The sequence below is a fragment of the Ranitomeya variabilis genome, chromosome 4 (genome assembly GCF_051348905.1).
Source record: "Ranitomeya variabilis isolate aRanVar5 chromosome 4, aRanVar5.hap1, whole genome shotgun sequence".
Classification (NCBI taxonomy): Eukaryota; Metazoa; Chordata; class Amphibia; order Anura; family Dendrobatidae; genus Ranitomeya; species Ranitomeya variabilis.
In genome coordinates, this window is record NC_135235.1 from 204,569,709 (window position 1) to 204,589,250 (window position 19,542).

The following is a 19,542-nucleotide window of genomic DNA, read 5'->3' on the forward strand; positions in this document are numbered from 1 at the left end:
CAACCTCTGTATACATTGCCATACAAGCATAGGTATATATGAGTGATAACCAGGACAAGGGTCTGCCAATGTAGGCAGATGGCTAGGGCCCTTCTGTTCCCTCTGGATGGATGTGCCTTCATATTTCTGCAGGTCTAGGGTGTAGACACAATTTTTATTAACTACAGCAGCAGTGACCTATGAAGTGGCCGTTCATTGATTTTTTGTTCATTACCTCCTCCTATATGAATGGCAGAAGCAAGTATTTGGGAGATGGTTGTATTAATGTATATGGGGGCACACTGTATTTACGGCACTACATATGGATGCACACTGTATTTATGGTACTACATATGGATGCACATGTTAATGTGTCACTGTATATAGGGGCACACACTAGTTGTTACTGTATATGGGAGCATACACTAGTGTGGCACTGTATATAGGGACACACTGTATTTATGGCACTACATATGGATGCACATTCTAGTCTGACACTGTATATAGGGGCACAGTCTTGTTGTTGTAATATGCCGTTTTACCCCACCTTGCAGCAGTCTTGAGATGTGGTTCCCACCTACACATTTTTTACATGTGAGACCCACTTGGTGTGTGGCACGTCACTGACGTTGGCCTGTGCTGTGTATGAAATCAGACGGATTCATTGATGACCTATAAGTGCACATCCGGCGTTACCTGTCCGGGCAGCAGAAGCTCAGTCATCCTCTATTATGTCTGCACCAGAGGATGCCGTCAGACACTAATAATCTTGCAGGTTTCTAGATTTTGCTTCTTTTTTTTCTTTCGTATCCACTTACCTCCTACAAAGTGCCCATCGCCCGCTCTGTTGTTCTTGGCATCTCCTGTATCCAACTTGGATTGAACTTTGTGCAATTGTTTCACATTGTTTGGGATTTATCTCATGTTTACTTCTGACTTTTCCTTTGATCAATTATTATGGCTACATAATTAATTACATGCAGCATTTGTATACAGACGTTACTATGCTTCATATAACTAAGCCGTGTTCCAAGAGTAAAAGCCTCCATGGTCATTAGGCTGAGGTCGGTGGAATTGGCCAATATCAATGGTCTCGGCTCCCATTAGTCTAATGTGCATGGGCCTTCTGACTGTATTTTTTTTGAATGCTTGAGCGGAAGCTTCAGTCCCCGCCCCTCTGGTTTTGGCGCTTTTTAGACAGCCAATGAACATGCGAGGATTGCCTGCCAGTCACTGTAATGCCATAGCCATCTTGGTTGTGGCATTACTGTGATTGGCTGGGAGTACAGCGTCATCAGGTCTATAGAAGACCCCATGCTTGGCACACTGTACCCCGGATACAGGAAGCGTAGGGAGAGTGTGCTGAAGGGATCGTGTAGAACAGGATACGGTGAACTGTACGTCCTTTATGCTGCAGGCTGCAACTCATACCAAAACCCCTTCTCAGGGCTAACAATATTCTGTTTGCTCTTAATCCTGCAAATTGTTCTGAGCAGGGAAATTTTATCTGCCATTTTTACTGCAGCCAGACTTGGTTGATCTCCATAGCATCGCTATATTGCTCCTGCAGTGTAACCAGTCCATCTGAGATGGGCACATTTTCCTGCAATACTAATACTGCTAATTTTTTTCAGCAGTGAAATTTTATGCGGCATTTATAGTGCTCCCATTATGCATTTAAAAAAAAACTTGGCTGGTTAGAAGTGGCATCGCTATATTGCTCCTACAGTGTAACAAGTCAATCTGAGGTGGGCCAATTTTCCTGCAATAGTAATACTGAAATGTTTTCCCAAAGGGATATATCATACATAATTTAAAATGAGCAAGATGCATGGTAAGGGACAGGGAAGTGGACGTGATGGTGCGCAAAGGCTGTGGGCAAGGTGAAACTGTACCTGCCATGGGAACACAGCAAAGACACACATCATGTCGATCTAACTCCCTGTCCCACTTTGTAGGGGGACGCGGAACACCACTTTTGAAGCCAGACCAGTGTGTAAATATTGTTGGATAGATGGCAAACAATGCTTCCAGTCTCTTTGCCAGCCTTACCTTGTCTTCCACACGGACCAGTCTCAGTAGCCCTGCTTCTGGACCACATAATCCTCACCCTGATCCTCCTTCCTCCTACCATGTCGAGTACCCGGAGACAAGTGTTCCCACTCTTGGACACTCTGAATAGCTGTTCACATTTCCATTTATAGATTCTGGCCTCTCCCCTGCCCGTTTCAAGTGGGACACGAGGAGATCGCATGTAGCGATGTCCAAATATTTGAGCAGCCACGCTCACAAGAAGGCGATGGTGAGAAAATGCCATTACTGTTGCAAGAAGTAAATGATGATGAGACATATTTGCCAACAATTGGTGGTGTTTTGTCAGCAAGTCAGGAGAAAGACAAGGGTGCGGAAGTGGAAGACTAATTGGTGGACGATGAAGACACTGACCCAACCTGGGAAGGTGACATACAGAACGAGGACAGCAACGCACAGGGGGAGGGGTCCACAGCATCACGACAGGCAGGAAGAAGCAGTGGGGTGGCCAGAGATTCAAGGCGGTTAACTGTTCCTCAGAGCACCAACACAGGTGAAGTTGCCAAGCCAGGGGTTAGGTTTCCTCAAGTGTGGAGCTTTTTTAATGACAGTCCAGTTAACCCAGAAAAGGCCATTTGCAACATCTTCCATGCCAGCATAAGCAGGGGCAGCGCAACTACCAGCCTGACCACCACCAGCATCCTCAGGCCCATTCAAACAAAGCACTAGACTACTTGGGCCAAGTGCCAGAGTCCAGAAACAGTGTCTGCTGTTGACACCACTGCCTATTCCCCTGTTCCAAGGGCATGACAATCCCCCTGTCTATGATGTAGGCAAAGATGCCTCCCACCCTGCGCCTGTTGTTGCACACTTGCAACCATGTCCACGCCTTTGTCCCAGTGCAATGTCAGTTGTCTCTCTACTCTACCTCAGTCCTTGGAAAACACAGCCTCCCATCCACAGATTACAATATTAAACGACCACATTTCCAGACTGCTTGTCCTGGAAATGTTGGTGTTTAGGCTTGTGGAGACCGGAGCTGTCTGAAACCTCATGGCCGTAGCCATACTTCGGTACTCGGTCCCCAGCCGCCATTACTTCTCCCTGTGTGTCTCCACCTTGCACAAGCACGTGTCCCATAGCATCAGCATCAGCCATGCCCTGACCAATGCTGTTACTGGGAAAGTCCACTTAACCACGAACTCCAGGATAAGTGGTTGTGGCTAGGGACGCTACATTTCCCTGTCGGCAGACTGGGTGAACATTGTGGAAGTCGAGATCCAGTAGGACCCCGTGACGGAACACGTGCTACCGACACCGAGGATTGCGAGCCCTGTTTTTATCAGGGTTGCCCTCACCTTCTACAGGGTTGCCCACCACCATCTCCTCCTCCTCCTTCTCCTCCTCACCCTTCCACTCAAACGTTATCATCAGTCGCAAGCTGTAAGCATTGCCTCGGCCAAGCCGCATTAAACTCTGCTGAAGGTAATCTACTTAGGTGACAAACCACACATCGCCATGGAGTTGTTGAAAGGTCTAGCAGACCAGAATGATCTGTGGCTCTCACCCCTGAACCTACAACCAGGTATGCTTCTGTGTGACAATAACCGTAACTTGGTGGCGGCTCTGAATCTTTGCAACCTCGCACACTTATCATGCCTCGTGCTCAACTTAGTGGTTTCGCGTTTTTTTTGAAATGTTACCCAGAACTGCCTTAGCTACTTGTGAGAATATGTTGCATGTGTGCCCATTACCGCAAGTCAGCTACAGCTACTGCCGCCCTGGTGGTGCTGCAGCAGCATTTGCAACTTCTAGCTCATCGACTGGTGTGCGATGTTACCATGCATTGGAACGCCAACGCACAAATGTTGGCAAGGCTTTGAACAGCAGAGGGCAGTAATTGAATACCAGCTACACTGTGCCCTTCGATATTCCGGTCAGCCTCTGCACACAAGAGCTGCTGAGTGGGCATGGATGTCTGACTGACATCTGTGCAGTTCTCCAAAATGTTGAGGACTCGACCAAGGTGGTGAGCGGCGATGATGCCATAATAGTCGTCACCATCCCGCTTCTGTCTAGTGAAATACTCGCTGCTCACAATTCAAGACGACGCTTTGCAGGTGGAGCAAGTTGAGATGGCGCAAGAAACTATACTGGGTTATACTACACAGCCAAGCCACATCTCATCTTCTCAACGTGGATTGGGTGATGATGAGGAGGAGGAGGAGGAACTGGAGCTGTTTGCCTGCATTACAGATGGTGGTAACCACACCACCTTCATCCCATCTGTTCAGTGTGGATGGCCTGAAGACGAGGAGAGGGAGGCGGAGGAGGACAGCATGGACAAGCGTCCTCTTGGTGGGTACAGGGAAGTTTTGGCTTTTGGCAGTCTGGCACACATGGCTGAGATTATGTTCCGCTGCCTTTCCCATGGCCATCGAGTTAGATGCATTTTGGCCAATTTTTGGAACGTTCTTTGATATACAGTTGTGTTCAAAAGTTTACATACCCCGGCAGCATTTTTGCTTTCTTGGCCTTATTTCAGAGAATATGAATGATAACACTAAAACTTTTTCTCCACTCATCGTTAGTGGCTGGGTGAAGCTATCTATTGTCAAATTACTGTGTTTTCTCTTTTTAAATCATAATGACAACCCAAAACATCCATGGCTTTTCTGTGGAACCACCTTCTAATTGAGGGAACATTTTTGGAAACCAAAAGAGCTGGTGAGTTCTATTAGTATACATTCCAGGGCCTTGTTGTGGGCTGTCAGATGGTCATCATATAAGGAGTTCTCACACTGCAAACAGTATTTCACAGCCTGGACAGGAGACTTTGTACAGTTGGTGCAGAAGATCCTGGTCTCCTCCATATCAGGCTGAATAGATGTGAAATGCTCCACTATATTCCATAGTAGGGTTGATGAAATAACAGTCCTTGATGCTGCTACATTAAACTAATCAATTTTTCAGGGCTAATTTAAATAGAATCTTTTCTGTTCTAATAATGCTGCTCTTACCTGCAATTCGTCTAAGGTGAGATGTGGCAGTAGGGATAGAGTAATGCAGCGATCTAGTTTGCCTTAGATTGCCTTAATTATAATCCTTCCTGATGATTTTTACCACACACTCATTGACAGATTCGTGTTTTTTTTTTATCTGTACTCAGCAATTCATCAAGGCTAGCAGTGTTATTTGTGTTCCTCCAGAGTTTGTTGCTGCCACGTACAACAAAAAATCTTTTCAAGACAGGTTCAAATCCCTTCTTTATTTTACAATGATACCGCTCTTATTTGCAATTCGTCTATGATGGCGTGTGGCAGTAGATATAGTGTATGACCGACATCTAGTCAGGGATTATTGCCTTATAAATTTCAAACCTTGCCACTGCTTTTTTCAATACTCATTGGCAGATTTGTGATTATTACGATGATCTGTACTCCGTTAATTTTGCCCGCATTGCAGAATTTCTAATTTGCATTTTGACTGTAGCAGCTTTATGTAAGAGGTAGTGTTGGGAGACTTTATGCTACTGGAGCAGGAATTACCACATCTGAACTCCAGTGCTTTTGTTTCCATCTATTTCTGAGTGCTACTTGAAATACGTTTGAGGTCATTGTCCTGCCGGAAGTCCCATGACCTAGGACGCGAACCCAGCTTTCTGACCACAGGCACTACATTAAGACCCAAAATCTTTTGGGAATCTTCACATTTTATGATGCCTTTCACACAGTCAAGGCACCTAGGGCCAGAGACGGCAAAACAACCCCAAAATATCTTTGAACCTCCACCATGATTCACTGTAACTAATGTGTACTTTTATTTGTACACATATATTTGGTATCGTTGTGTTCTTAAGTCGATCTATCAAAGTATAAAATACAGTATTTTGCGAACTAATGACAAAAATAATAACTTTGTGAAGTAATGCCAAAAAAAAAATCGACAGCAAATTTTTGTTTTTTTCATGGCCACCACAACATTGCAATGAAATGGAATAGTAGGTGATCAAAACAATGTATTGGTATCTGCATACTCGCACTGACCTGGAGAATCTTATTACCTCGTCAGTTTTACCGCAATGTGAACTTGGTAAAAAAATAAAATTGTGGAATTTCACTTTTCTGCAGTTTCAATGCACTTGGATTTTTTTTTTTCCCATCTTTCCAGTGCATAACATAATAAAATGAAGGTCATTCAAAAGTGAAGCTCGTCCCGTAAAATACAAGCTCTCATATGGCTATGGGGACTGAAAAGTAAAAAAAAATATGGTTCTTGGAAGAAGGGGAGAACACCCCCACCACCAAACCCTGAAAGTAGCCATGCTATCAAGGGGTTAAATCCGGTGCACTTTTTATCAGGTGGCTGCTGATTGCACCACTTGCTCCACACTAGAGGCTGAGATTCAGGGGCTTAGCACTTTCTCCATGCAATGCATCATGGGAGAATTACATCTGAAGAGCAGAGGAGCTTGGGAATTCCCCTGGAGGCGACTTCATCTGAAGTTGGCTAATCTGGTCGAGAGACCGGTGCCTTGAAGAGGAGTGTTTCTCAGGTTTGGTATACCAATTGAGTTTTTTTTTTTTTTTAAATCATTTATAATATTACATCGGCTTTTAAAATAAATAATTTTAGTGATCGGTTCTCTTTAACTGTCACTTACCGGTACGTGACCTTGTCAGATGTCTCCTTAATTCTCACTTGCTGCGATCATCATTGGCAGGTAAGAAGACATGACCACTTGGTCTTTTTTTTTCGGTGCTTCCTACTATGACCTAAAGTCTTTTAAGGGAATTGTGTAAGTCTATTTTCGTGACGTCACCTGTGGTTCTCGGTCAATAGGGACTGACGATGCTTAAAGGGGTCTTCTGGGGTGTTGTTGTGGCAGCAAGATGGTGACGCTTCCCACAGATGAAGCGGGGTCCCCAGGGCTCCCAAGGTGTATGGCAGGGATGATGTGTTGCCGGTAAATAACGGGAGACACAGGGTTGAAATCTTTACCTGGTTTACTGGTGTTGTAGTAGGCCTCAGTCCAGGGTACCAGCAACAGGTACAGAAGGAGTCCAGGCAGCCCAGATACAAGCAGGACTCCCCTTGGCAGGTCAGGTTGGGAGCCTTCCACTATGCGCTGGGTTTCTGGTACCTTGCTACCTGTGGTTTGCTGGCAAAGTACTTTTCTCTCTCCTGTCCTGGGACAGTACCTACATGGTAGGCAGCTTGAGCTGTACTCTTGGGGTCTCTTACACGGTGACTCCAGGCTCTAACTGCTGCTTTACCTCAGGTATGGTATGGGCAATTAACATACAGTCCTATGCCCTCCGGTTCTACTGTGAATAGCTTCAAGGTCCACCATCTCGGGCTCCCGGTGCCCGGTTTCTGCGTTCTGGCTCACAGGAAGCCATATTGCAGCCTCCCTGAGCTCTCACTCTCTCCTCTGCTCCTTTCCTGCCTCTCTTCACTCTCAGAATGAACTCAACTGACTCCTCCTCCAGACCAGGATCTATATATCTCAGGGAAGCTCCCCTAAACCAGGGTTTTGAGCTCCCCCTCCTGGCCTGGAGTTAGACTGTGTTGTGTGTGGGATAGCCTACCAAAGGGATCCCTCTTGTCTCCAGGCATAGCACTACCCTCCCCGAGCGAAAGGCAGCACTACTGTGGTACCCTAACTCCTGGGGTGCCATACATACAGTGGGGTTGGGGAGACCACTGGGTGATTGCTCTTCTACCCTATGGGACAGTCCGAGCCTGCCTCTAAGTAGTCAACAGCCTCCACTTGTATTAGGATGCTCATACACAGAGTGGTATTGTGTGACTCGCACAAGAATCGGGCAGCAAAACTGTAAGGGGCTATACTAATAATTGCAGCACTTTTGCAATGCAGTAATAGCCTCCCAGTTTGTACAATTATACTGAAATGCGTGCACGAGCCACAAGGTCAAAAACTGCACTAATTTGATGTAACACAGCATTCGAATAGTCTCAATCTATGTGGCAGATTTATACAACTTTTTGTTTTTTAATCAGACCGCTGCTTTCATTTTTCTACAGCGTGGTCCAAAATAGAAGCTGCGTTGTGATTGGCTGCTGTGGGTATCAATGGCCAGTACAAAAATTTAAATCCCAACTGTCATTTTTCAAACGCTGTTTGAAAATTTAAAGTCTTCAAACTGATTGGAGTTTTCCTTTGTCCGCGAGGTCTCAACTGTCCTTGTTACCCCTAGCAACTCCATTAATTTAGACTTATTTCTTGAACTGCTCTGGAAAAATAAAGCGGATTTTACTAAATTTTAAAATAGAAAGTTGGTATAACCATGGATGACTCAACCTCTGCACATTAGTTGTCAATAGATAGAGGAGCCTCCAGCCCTGATGGCCTGGACGCCCAGAAATAACATACCTGAGTACTGCACAAATCTATATTACCCAGTTGGTCTATGTACATTTATATTTATGTAACCTATAGATAGATATCATTGGATCGTCCTTGTAAATACAAGCAGTTTTGCATTTTACAGCTTGTTAAAATTCTCAGCTGTTCTTGAGATATTAACACTTCTTCTTACAGATCGTTGTCTTGGAGACCGACCACCGCTGCCAGAAAGCGGACAATATGCAGTCCTTGCAAGCTCTTTTCTTTTGAGCTTGTAAAAAATATTTTTTGAAGCTGGCCAGGATCATTGATGGAGTGCAGTGCTTACCCTGAATTCCAGCCATCTTCAGCGTAGTGTTTACAATCTAGACAACGGTGGTGGTCGGTTTCCTAGGCAACAAGATGAAAAGTGTTAATATCTCAAGATCGGTTGCAAATTTTAATAAGCAGTAAATTGCAAAAGTGCTTGTGTTTACAAGAACTATCTAAATATCTATTTATGGAAATGGAATCCAGTTGGATGAACTGGATCCCATTTCTGGAGAATTTATCTACCAGCCACGGGGCAGCAGCAGCAGTGTTTCTTCATACCTACGTAGGCATCAGGTGTTCATATGTTTTACCTGTTGTAGTCTGTTAGCTTCATGTATATTTAGTTAGTGGGCTCGTTCAGCAGCATACACCTGCTTAAACAATGGCCCATCATGGTTCCTTTCTCTGAATGTCGTGTATGAGGCATTGTGTCTTCATAGAAGAATATGAATACCTTCTATTCGGTTACAATAAGAGGCTGATCCATCCAGCACACGCTCTAGTACAAGGGTTAATTTAAAGGGAGAGAATTTAGACTAATCTAAAAAAAAAAAAAAAAAAAAAAAAAAAAAGCCAAACAATAAATTGAGTTGTCTCTGATTTTTAGATTTTCTGGATATTAACCATTGATGGTTGCCTTTGGGCTCTTTGCACAACCTAAAGCCACATTCCGATGTCCATGACTCACGGACCAAAAATGGACAGCAATAACCTGAATTTAACATCCTTCTAGGCACATATGAGGCTGTTGAGTTACGGTCCTGAGCCCAGGCCGTGTATCATGGTCTTCTGCTTTATTGCTGCCTCGGTTAAGTAAAATGGCACAAAAGAATGATAATTCGGGGCCTGAGTGCCTAGAAGTCCCTATTACGGATGCATAGGTGCTGGTGTATGGAATATTCATAAGGCACTAGAGCATGTGAGAAAATCTTCACTCTGATGGCCTCTATATAAACCTATATGCATAAACTGTACGGATATGTGCACAAGGAGTTTTTTGAGGAGCGACCCAGGTCCAAAAGATGCCTGAAAAATCACTCAAATGCCACTTAAAAGACTTTTCCTATTCATTTATATTATTCAAAGATTTTGATGTTCAGGATTTTCAGCAGTTTTTACAATTAAGGTTTCGAAAAACACCTGGTGGAAAATAAGAATGTGCATGTTGCTTCATAGAAAAACGTCTCCTTATGGCATCTGTTCCAAACTATACACTGTCCCATCAAAAGGATATGAACGTACTCTTTCAAAACTCTTCAAAACTGCTTTAAAACTCTTTAAAGAGGGAGTGTGTCCTCCTGAAGTGGTTTTCACTAGAAAACTTATTAGCCTCAAAAAGAACTGTATGCACTTGCCTTAAGGCTGGGTTCAGATGACTGTTTCCAAAATCTTCTGTTTTTTTTCATCTGTATGGCATCTATTTTTTTTTTTTTTACATAAACAATTTAATAAATAATAAAGGTCAAACACTGTCTCATATCTTAAAGAGGTTCTCCAAGAATGTAATAAAATGTCCCCTTGTCAGGTTTTTCAAACAGCAGCCTGTCCTAGTTGTGCATCAGGACGAGCTGCTGTATGATGAAAAAACTGCTCCCTGTCTCAACTGACAGAGAAGATTTGAGTTTCCATAAAAGGGCTGTAACAGGAGAATAGATTTTCTCCTTGGGTGACTGGACACAAAGCATTTTTTTTTTTTGTCCTCTGTTTGCAGTCACCTGAGGAAGATTTTTCATCTCCCATCGCTTCCATTCCCAAGCAGCTCATCAGCATGTATGCAAACGATATAGCTACTGTCAGTTGAGACACAGGTCTCGGGAGCTGTGCTTCTTTAGACTGCAGCCCTTCCTGACAGTACACAGCTGTGTAATATGTTCATCTGAATGAGCCTAAGAGTTATATTCATGGGGTCCATCAGATGAGACCCTCTGAAGGGCCAAAATGTAATGGTCTGAGTTTTATTTGATTTTACTTTGATGTGGCCACGCATGAAAACATCTCCTTTGCCAAACTGATACCTCTAGCTTATATAGCCCAAATATGTAGGTTTTCCTGAGTGATCGATGTCCCATGGGACAGATCTGATATGATACTAATATCCATCCTTGGCTTCCGGACAAAGTAAAAGTAGTTTTAACCCTGTTTGCATTACTAGATATTAATTTACATTAAGGAGGGGAAAGCTTCATTGTCTGTGCAGCCCTATTTTAATTATGGGACCAATTTCTCTTCCTCGGTGGGGGGGACACATGCCAATGTCATGTCACTGGAAAAACCCCTTTCCTCAATTAAACACAATAGATAATGACAAGACATGCCTAAAGTGCTTTCACTATCAAAGTACTGAAAACACTTCAAGTATGTGTTTAGGTGCAGTGACTATAGCCATACATTGTATGCTAATATGTATATATTGTATTTTATATGCTTTGTTCTCCACCACATCTATAGGGGGGGAATTGATATTGAAGATATTTCACAACTTGCCAAGTCTGAGGCAAGTATCTGGAAGGAGGACACATTTTCTGCAGTAGATATTGGTAAAGCAAGCATTGTGCCCTGTAGCCTAGAAAAATCTCCCTCTACATTCCCCCTTAAAGTGAATTTGTTACAATGTTTTTGAAATGTAATCTGAGAGCTGCACAATGTAAGGGCGGACATCCTGATTCCAGCGATGTGTCACTTACTTGGCTGTGTGCTGCTGTTTTCAATACAATCAGTGTTTTATTAGCAGGAGACTGACTACAGGACTAGTTGTCTCGTGCTTCCCGGTCCAACCCCGCCCACAGCATTCATTAGCTGCTTTCTGTCAGTGGTGTGGGCGGAGTTATACAAGGTTTGGTGTTCTGAGCTCTGCTAGATTTGCAGCAGAGAAAACGGTGATTCTATGAAAATGACAGCAAGCAGACCAGCGAGTGACACATTGATGGAATCAGGGTCTCAGCCCCTACATCATGTTGGTATCAGTTTTACATAGAAAACTGTAGTGACACATTCCCTTTAAATTAAAAAGTAATAGTATAAAAGTACTAATGTCAGCTACTTAGGGATCAAAATGCATCTCCATTCACCTGTATTATGCTGCAATGTAACATGAGTACATAGCGATCATTGGTCAGGGAACCTTGCTGCCAAAGTCTGTGTGTAACCCCAGCCTATTTATTTAGGTAGCTGCTGGCTCCTTGCTTGCAGAACGCATGTGTAGTCAAACAGCTTAAACTTCATGTATATGAACCTTGACATTATGTGGTCAATAGTGATGAGCGAACTTGCTCGGATAAGGTGCTATCTGAGCATGCTCTCTTGCTAACCAAATGACTTTGGCGTGCTCGAAAAATATGTTCGAGTCTCTGTGCCTGCATGTCTCATGTTTGTCAGACAGCTGCAACGCAGGAAAGATTGCCTGTTTGTTGGGCAATCCCTACATGTGTTGCAGCTGTAGACCAGCTACGAGACATACAGGCGTGGAGACTCGAACATATTTTTCAAGCACGCCAAAGTCACTCAGTTAGCACCCAAGCATGCTCGCATGACACCTTATCCAAGCAAGTTCTCTCATCACTTATGCTCACCCTTTTTATTTGAGTGGGCATCGTTTAATACTGCATGTCCCCTGGAAGAAAACCATTGCCACTTCCTTAAGTAATATCCATTGACAACTGGGGCCTCAGCAGCTTGACCGATGGTGTGAGCAGCTAATGGCTTGGACGGCTTTACAGGGGATGTTCATATTGAAAAAATCCATTTAAAAACCTGTCCTGTTTTAGGACATATGCACAATACCTGCCGATCATGCACAGGAATAAGGGGGGGTGCAACGTCATTGGCACTGTTAACCTCCTGGTGCGCCACCATACAACCTTTATAATATTGTGAAGAACCGCCCCTTGCAGCCCCGCCTGACGTCACTAATACATCGGGGGGAGGATCACAAGGTACAGTCTCCCCACTTTCACCAACGTGACGTTCCTCACACCCTGGGGATACATAATGTCAGCTTGGCACAGATTTACACAGACACCTCCTGTCCACACGGGCACAGAGAGGTATGGGAAGTAAGAGTGTTGCTTATGCAACTGCTGGCATGGCACAACACTTGCTTACAACCCTGACAGGCTGAGAGACGCTTTTCACTAGCACAAATGAAACAGATCGATGCCAGCCCAGTAGGACTGCCATCAGTTCCTCGTTAGATATAATCCTGTTAATGGACCAAGCTTATATTTGGCATCTATACTTGGGGCATAATAGGGTCAGCGAGTGAGAGCTGACGAGCAGGGATTCATCCAAAACACTTTGGTATCAGCTACTTCTAAGGGTATGAGCTTTTTAAATTAAAGCTGTTGAAGCTGGACCACCTGCTAAGCCAGGTGTCCTGTCTCAATTTTACGCTTTTGAAGGAGGTCTGTAATCTCAGACCGGAGATGATACAGCCAATTGGCATGAAATTATATATCCCATATTCTTCACAAATGTCCTTTAATTTTGCAAGATAATACAGATCCCTTCATGGAAGAGTAACATGATGGCTTTAGTCATTGCTTTGATTAAAAAAATTTAAAACTTATTTTCAGCAGAGGAATATGACTTGACCTGGGTGATAGCTGCTCATCCATGTAATAGTATGAGTCTCTCCTATGGTTCCAGTCCTTGAAGACTTATATTGCTGTGATAAGGAGTAATAATCAATATGACACAGGGTGTTCTTTATTAATTTATTAATAAATAACGGAGTCCAGAGCCCAGTGATGAAATTATCCAAATAAGACAACCCTTCTTCTCCAAATGCCTTGGTAATACAAATGTCAGAGAGCGGGATCCCCTACTCTGGATCCCCTCCACTAAAAGCTGCTCATCCATATATTGTGATTTCTCTCCGTGGCAAAGACAGCACCATTCCCTGGTCCATCTGTCTGGCATTGTTTATTTGGAGGAAGGGTAATACGCTTTCCCATGGATAAGGCTTCCTGTCATCAAACTTTTTGTCTCCAGTGTCCAGATATGAATATTGAGGTTTTGCGTTGATCTTATACTTATGGGATATAGATTATTGGAGTCATAGTGAAGGAACGAATAGAATATACTCGCTCTCATCACTGTAGGGCTGTGAGAACTCCTCTAACTTAATAACGTCCAATGCATAATGCTATCTATGTCACTTGTGATCTCTATACAAATGTAAAATCATAAGACACGTGACGCCAATATCTAGATATCCTGTAAGTTGGTGATTTCCTAAACTTCTCAAGGGCCGAGCACATCCCAAAAACACTACCCACATGAGCTCATCAAAGCAGTGAGCATACCCGGGTGTGTGTATGTATATGTATGTATATATATATATATATATATATATATATATAACACACATAGCAAAAAACAAGTACAATAATCTTGAATAAAACGAGTCCCCCGACTGGTACAGAAGGACAAGGGATCCTGCCTGCGAGGGCTCATAATTTACATATACATATATATATACACCCTGGTTACAACTACTTGACTGTTTGTATTTTTTATTATTACAGACCACGGCAGTACATACGCCTATTTCTCTTGTGGCTTTGGGTGGGAGAATCTGAGGTACGGGAGCTCCTTAGTGTTAGTTACATGTCAGGCAGAGACTTGTTGAATTTTTTCTTTGAAGAATTCCTCACCTATCTGCAGTGAGGACCCCTCCCTTCAATTCTTCAGATACGGGTTCATTTACACTTGAGAGAAAAACGGACGAGTGCAATCAGATAAAAAATCGGATTGCACTCGGACCAATGTTATTCAATGGATGACATCTCATCTGCGATTTTTTTTTAATTTTTTTTTCTCAGCTGAAATCGGACTGAGAAAAAAATCGCAGCATGCTCCGTATTGCTGCGATTCTCGGACGAGACTCACCAATGAAAGTCAATGGATGCGAGAAAAAAATTGCACAGCACTCGAACCATTTTTTTTGCACCCGTGTTCTTTGAAGAGTCGGCAATTCAGTGCGGTGTACAGTAAAATAACACTGACTGGTTAGAATAGAATAGATATATATGGAGCGCCCCCAGACGCAGGGCCGCGGGGTACTCGGTACCGGGCCTCTCAGTCTCGGTCCTGGGGTTGTCACGGTGGCTAGACCCGGTCCGTGACCCTGCTAAGGGGCGTCCAATGAAAGATGAGATGATGGTGCGTGGTGTAGGTCGCGATGAATAACGAGGACACAGGGTTGCAGTCTCTTTACCTCTTTACTGAAGGCTTCAGGATCCAGAGTACGGTTAACAGGGCTGTCTGAGACCGGCCGGTCCAAAGGCACATCCAGAGTTTCCTTTGCAGGTGGAAATCAGTGCCTACCTTCTAGCGCCTGTGTGTTGTAGCTGAGCTGCTGAGCACCACGGGATAGTCCTCACAACTGTTGTGTCTGTTTCTGATGTTCTTCTCTCACAACTCGTATCTATTCTGATGTTCTTCTCCGTCCCCCAGATGATATGGATAGGACGCACCCGTATGACGGGTAGGCCTGGAGTTCTTCCGGGACCCTAGCGTCGCCCCTCTACCACAATTGCCCCCTATGTCTTATTAGGTGATTTAGGTGAGACAGCCAACCTACTGGCTTTATCTCCTTTTTGCTGCAATCTCGTTTCTCACTTCTCCACAATAAACCTCGCTTTGTTTCCTTTCTTAGGATGCCGCCGCAACGGGTGCAGGCGCGGCTCCGTAACGTTCTGTTCTGTTCGCTAGGCCACTGTCAGGATCCCACCCCTGACAGAGACCCCCCTGAATCTTCCCCTGCAACACCCTCTGCCACAGGATGTTGCCTGGATCCAACCCAGTCAGCTTCTGACTAACTTCCTATCCAGCCCCCAGTTTTACCAGATTGTGAGGAGTGGCCTAATACATAGAACCCTTTGCTCCCCCTGGTGGCCAGAATGTGAAGTGTAAAGTGTGACTGTGATACCTGGTCAGGTGAACTCCTTAAGTGCCATCAGACGTACCATCACTCCCCTTAGTGGCAGAGCGTCAGTACTGCAACGACCAGGACTCTGGGGCGCTGCACTTACACATAGAAAAAAAAAAAAAAAAATATATATATATATATATATATATATATATATATATATATATATATATATATATTTTCTAATATATATTCAGCGCTAGATAGCAGAAAAGCCGGTAATTCAATTGCCGGCTTTTCCTATCTCCTTCACAAACCCGACATTATATGAGACATGGTTTACATACAGTAAACAATTTCATATCCTTTATTTTTTTACATATTCCTGACTACTAATGTTAGTCGTGTGTGTGTAAAATTTTGTGGCTCTAGCTGTTAAAATAAAGGGTTAAATCACGGAAAGTAGACTTTTGCAGATTCCATCTCCGCATGTATAAATTCTGATTGCATTATTCTCTACAGGACTTGTTGATCTGTGAAGGGTAGAGTTCTGTGCCCCACACTAATTGGCAGAATGGTGAACATTTATCCCTGTTAGACTGGAGCGGCCGTACTGCGCATGTTTGATCTCCGCTTCATTTGTTCACTATGGGGCTGTCGAGTTCTGCGCTTGGCTTTTTCCAGCAACCCCTATAGAGATTGAATGGCAAGGCCATCCAACTTGTTGCCCCATTTTCAAATGGGCACAAAAGTACCCCTTCAGAAATTAAAATTCCTCATACTGCCGAGCAAGGCGGGTCTCAGCAGTCGGACCCCCATTTATCAGTACATGATCTCCAATCCTGTGGATAGATGATAAAGGGTTTGTCCATTATGTGGGAGCACGTGGATAGGTTGCTTGGTTATGCAGGGAAATGGAGATCTGAAGGTGCTTCCATTTGTAGGAGGAATCCCAATTTGCATTTTGAAATGTAGAAAAAAAAATCCAGCAAACTTATTAATGTTTTTGTATTTGCTGTAATTTCGATCCAACACTGAGTGTAAAAAAACCAAAATGTATTCACATACTAATAAAATGGAACAAATTTAAAATAACAATTAAAAAAAAAATTTCACAATGTGTTTCGCCTGTAAAAACCTTCATCAGGTGCTGGGTTGAATAGTGAGGCACATATCAAAGAAGGATGTCTACCCCCCCCCTTTTTTTTTTTTTTCTTTTTCAGCTGGCAATAGCTGCCCTAGATAGGTGGTTGGGTTTTATTTAGTTCTTGAGCAGAGGCTGGTTCATTCAATTGATTTGCAGATGCTTATTTTGGAATCTAGAGTAACCCGTTGGAACACGGTATATTAAAGTGCTGCCTAGTAATACCTGAACAGTAGTAGGAAAGCTGGTGAGAACTGTGTTTATGGTCCCTCTGGGTGAGACTTATAATGCTCCATGAGGCTTTACATTTATGTATTGTTTGTTTATATGTTTTTATTATATAACTTTTACATCGATCCATTAAAACTATTCTTACTGATTTGTAGATTGTGAGCCCTCGCGGGCAGGGTCCTCTCTCCTACTGTACCAGTTGTGACTTGTATTGTTTAAGATTATTGTACTTGTTTTTATTATGTACACCCCTCCCCACATGTAAAGCGCCATGGAATAAATGGCGCTATAATAATAAATAATAACTGTCAGGTTACGGCAGCCGTTAATGACCGTTTGAAGTTTTGAAATTCGAACTGTTGAGTTTGAATTCAAATCCGGGCAGTTGGTGACCTTATACCTCGTGGAGTAGGGTTAGGACGGGAGAGGTTTTCTTAGGTAAAGGGGAAATCTTCTTGTCAAGCATAAGTCCTTGGGGCTCAAGTCAAATTTTAGCCATATTTTATTTACTTATATAGCACCATTAATTCCACAGACATCATCATCGTTGTCCCCTTTGGGGCTCACAATCTAGATTCCTTATCAAGATGTCTTTGGAGTGTGGGAGGAAACTGAAGAACCTGGAGGAAACTCATGGGGAGAACATACAAAGACCTTGCAGATGTTGTTTTTGGTGGGATTTGAACCCAGGACCACTGAGCCACCATGCTGCCCTTTTATTAGGCAATGTGCATAAATGCTGAAATCCCTTATTTGTCAACGTGAGCAGTGGCTCCATTATGTTTTCTTTTTCCTTCCCGTCACTATACGGGTGCCCATCAGAATGTTGCAATCTCCATGCATCCTATTCTCAACCAACACCCATGGGTGTAAGGCTTTAGAGGATCCCAATAAAAAACTGCATTTTTATATGATCCCTTGTCACACGTGTTCTGTGTAATACTTTACCTCACCTGCGGGGGTGCTGTAGGGATATTTAACACTTGCAATGCAGCTTACTTTTTTTTTTTTTTTTTTTTATTTTGATGGTGGTGGTCTTAGCCACACTACACCCTATAACAAATGCATCGAAATTGGATCTTCTGGATTATCCTATACAGGCGTACCCTTTCAGTGTACATTACTGTTATTACAGTATGTTCTTCACCAGTGCTTTGTCTCCAGGGTGATCACCACGTTGCTTTCCAGGGATGCGGTTAATTGTGTGAGAGTAGGAATCGGTCCATACCCCCAGAGGATTAGTCATGTATTCCCCAGATCAGTGACTAAGCACAACGGAAAGCTGGAAAACCAGTCCTGCAAGCGTTTACTCACAGACTGGAAATAATCCTAAATATCTTATTTTCGGCCTTTGTACTTCCAGCCCTGTACTAATAGCTGCCAGAAGATTGTGGCATTGCTGCATTCAGGTGTCTTGGCACAAGTGACTATTTCATCATGGGCATTCCCAGAGTAATCCTGCCCTATTGTTTGTGTGTGTGTGTGTGTGTGTACTGCACTGTATCCACAACATACAGTTTAAGGTGTGTATACAGTATATGTATATACCATGTGTCATTTACAACTTGGCACCTTCTGTTACTCTATCATTATTAATGCTTTCCTTCACCCTGAGCAAAAGTTCAGTTGGCTGGCATAGTCCATTATCTAAGTGCCAAGGCAAAGTAGCTCCTTGACACCTTGCCCCAGTTACCCTCCCATTCTTGCATATATCACTTTATTTCTGATCTATATAAACTGTATTACCGCTATATAGAATATACCTATGATTTGGCCAATTTGTGCTCTACTTTTATTTTAAGAGAACTCACCAGCCACAACAAGGCAATCTTTTTGCCTTGTCATGGCTGGTGGGCTCTCATGAATTTGTCAATTTGTGCACCAATAACTCCATCTATGCACCATCTCTCTCCCATCTAAAAATCACAAAATAAAGCAGGACTAATTAACAAAGTGCGAGTGGAAGCCTTCAGGTCACAGACCACTGGATCAGAAGGGTTCTGATGGCCCCTTCCCCTATATTGTCTGTGCACTTCAGCCCTTCACATACAGTAGTTCTTCGCTCTGTAGAGAATATATGGGGAGGGGTGATGGATCAGGACGTGGTGCAGGATCTATTATTTTACAAGCTCTTTGGAATTAATGTTTACAAAGAATCCGGTTTTTTGCCGTAAAATGTGAAACTGTTTACGAAAAGGGTGAGGCTCCTGAATGTCAGTGCCGCGACCCGTCACACCTCTTCATCAAACGGGTGACTCACATTGATGGACACGGGAGGCTGCAACCTTTGACTTAGGTTCCTGATAAGTTCTCCTCCTTTTCTGCACATCTAGCACATTATCCATTTTATTATTTAATCAGCCTGTGAACTTGACTTTATTTTCCTAATACCATCATAAAATATATAACTGAATTAGCAAAATCTAATTTCTGCTGTTTTTTTTTCTTTTATCTACAGAGCTGGATCCCCAAATTATTCAAAAAGAAAACATGTACCACATATATAGAGGACAACAGACCTGGCCTGTACATTAATTCTTACAGGTTTGCCTTTTTGTGTTGTGTATTATGTGTTTACTGCTGTAATGGGGTATACATAGCCTC

General features: G+C 43.2%; 1 protein-coding gene across 1 annotated transcript in view; it reads left to right on the plus strand.

Annotated features, from left to right (window-relative positions):
• Nucleotides 1-19,542, plus strand: part of TRPM4 (transient receptor potential cation channel subfamily M member 4) — an 86,964-nt gene that overhangs the window by 1,699 nt on the left and 65,723 nt on the right. The window contains exon 2 of the mRNA XM_077259720.1: nucleotides 19,397-19,482. Coding sequence (XP_077115835.1) covers nucleotides 19,397-19,482 — 86 coding nt within the window. The remainder of the gene's footprint in view (nucleotides 1-19,396; nucleotides 19,483-19,542) is intronic.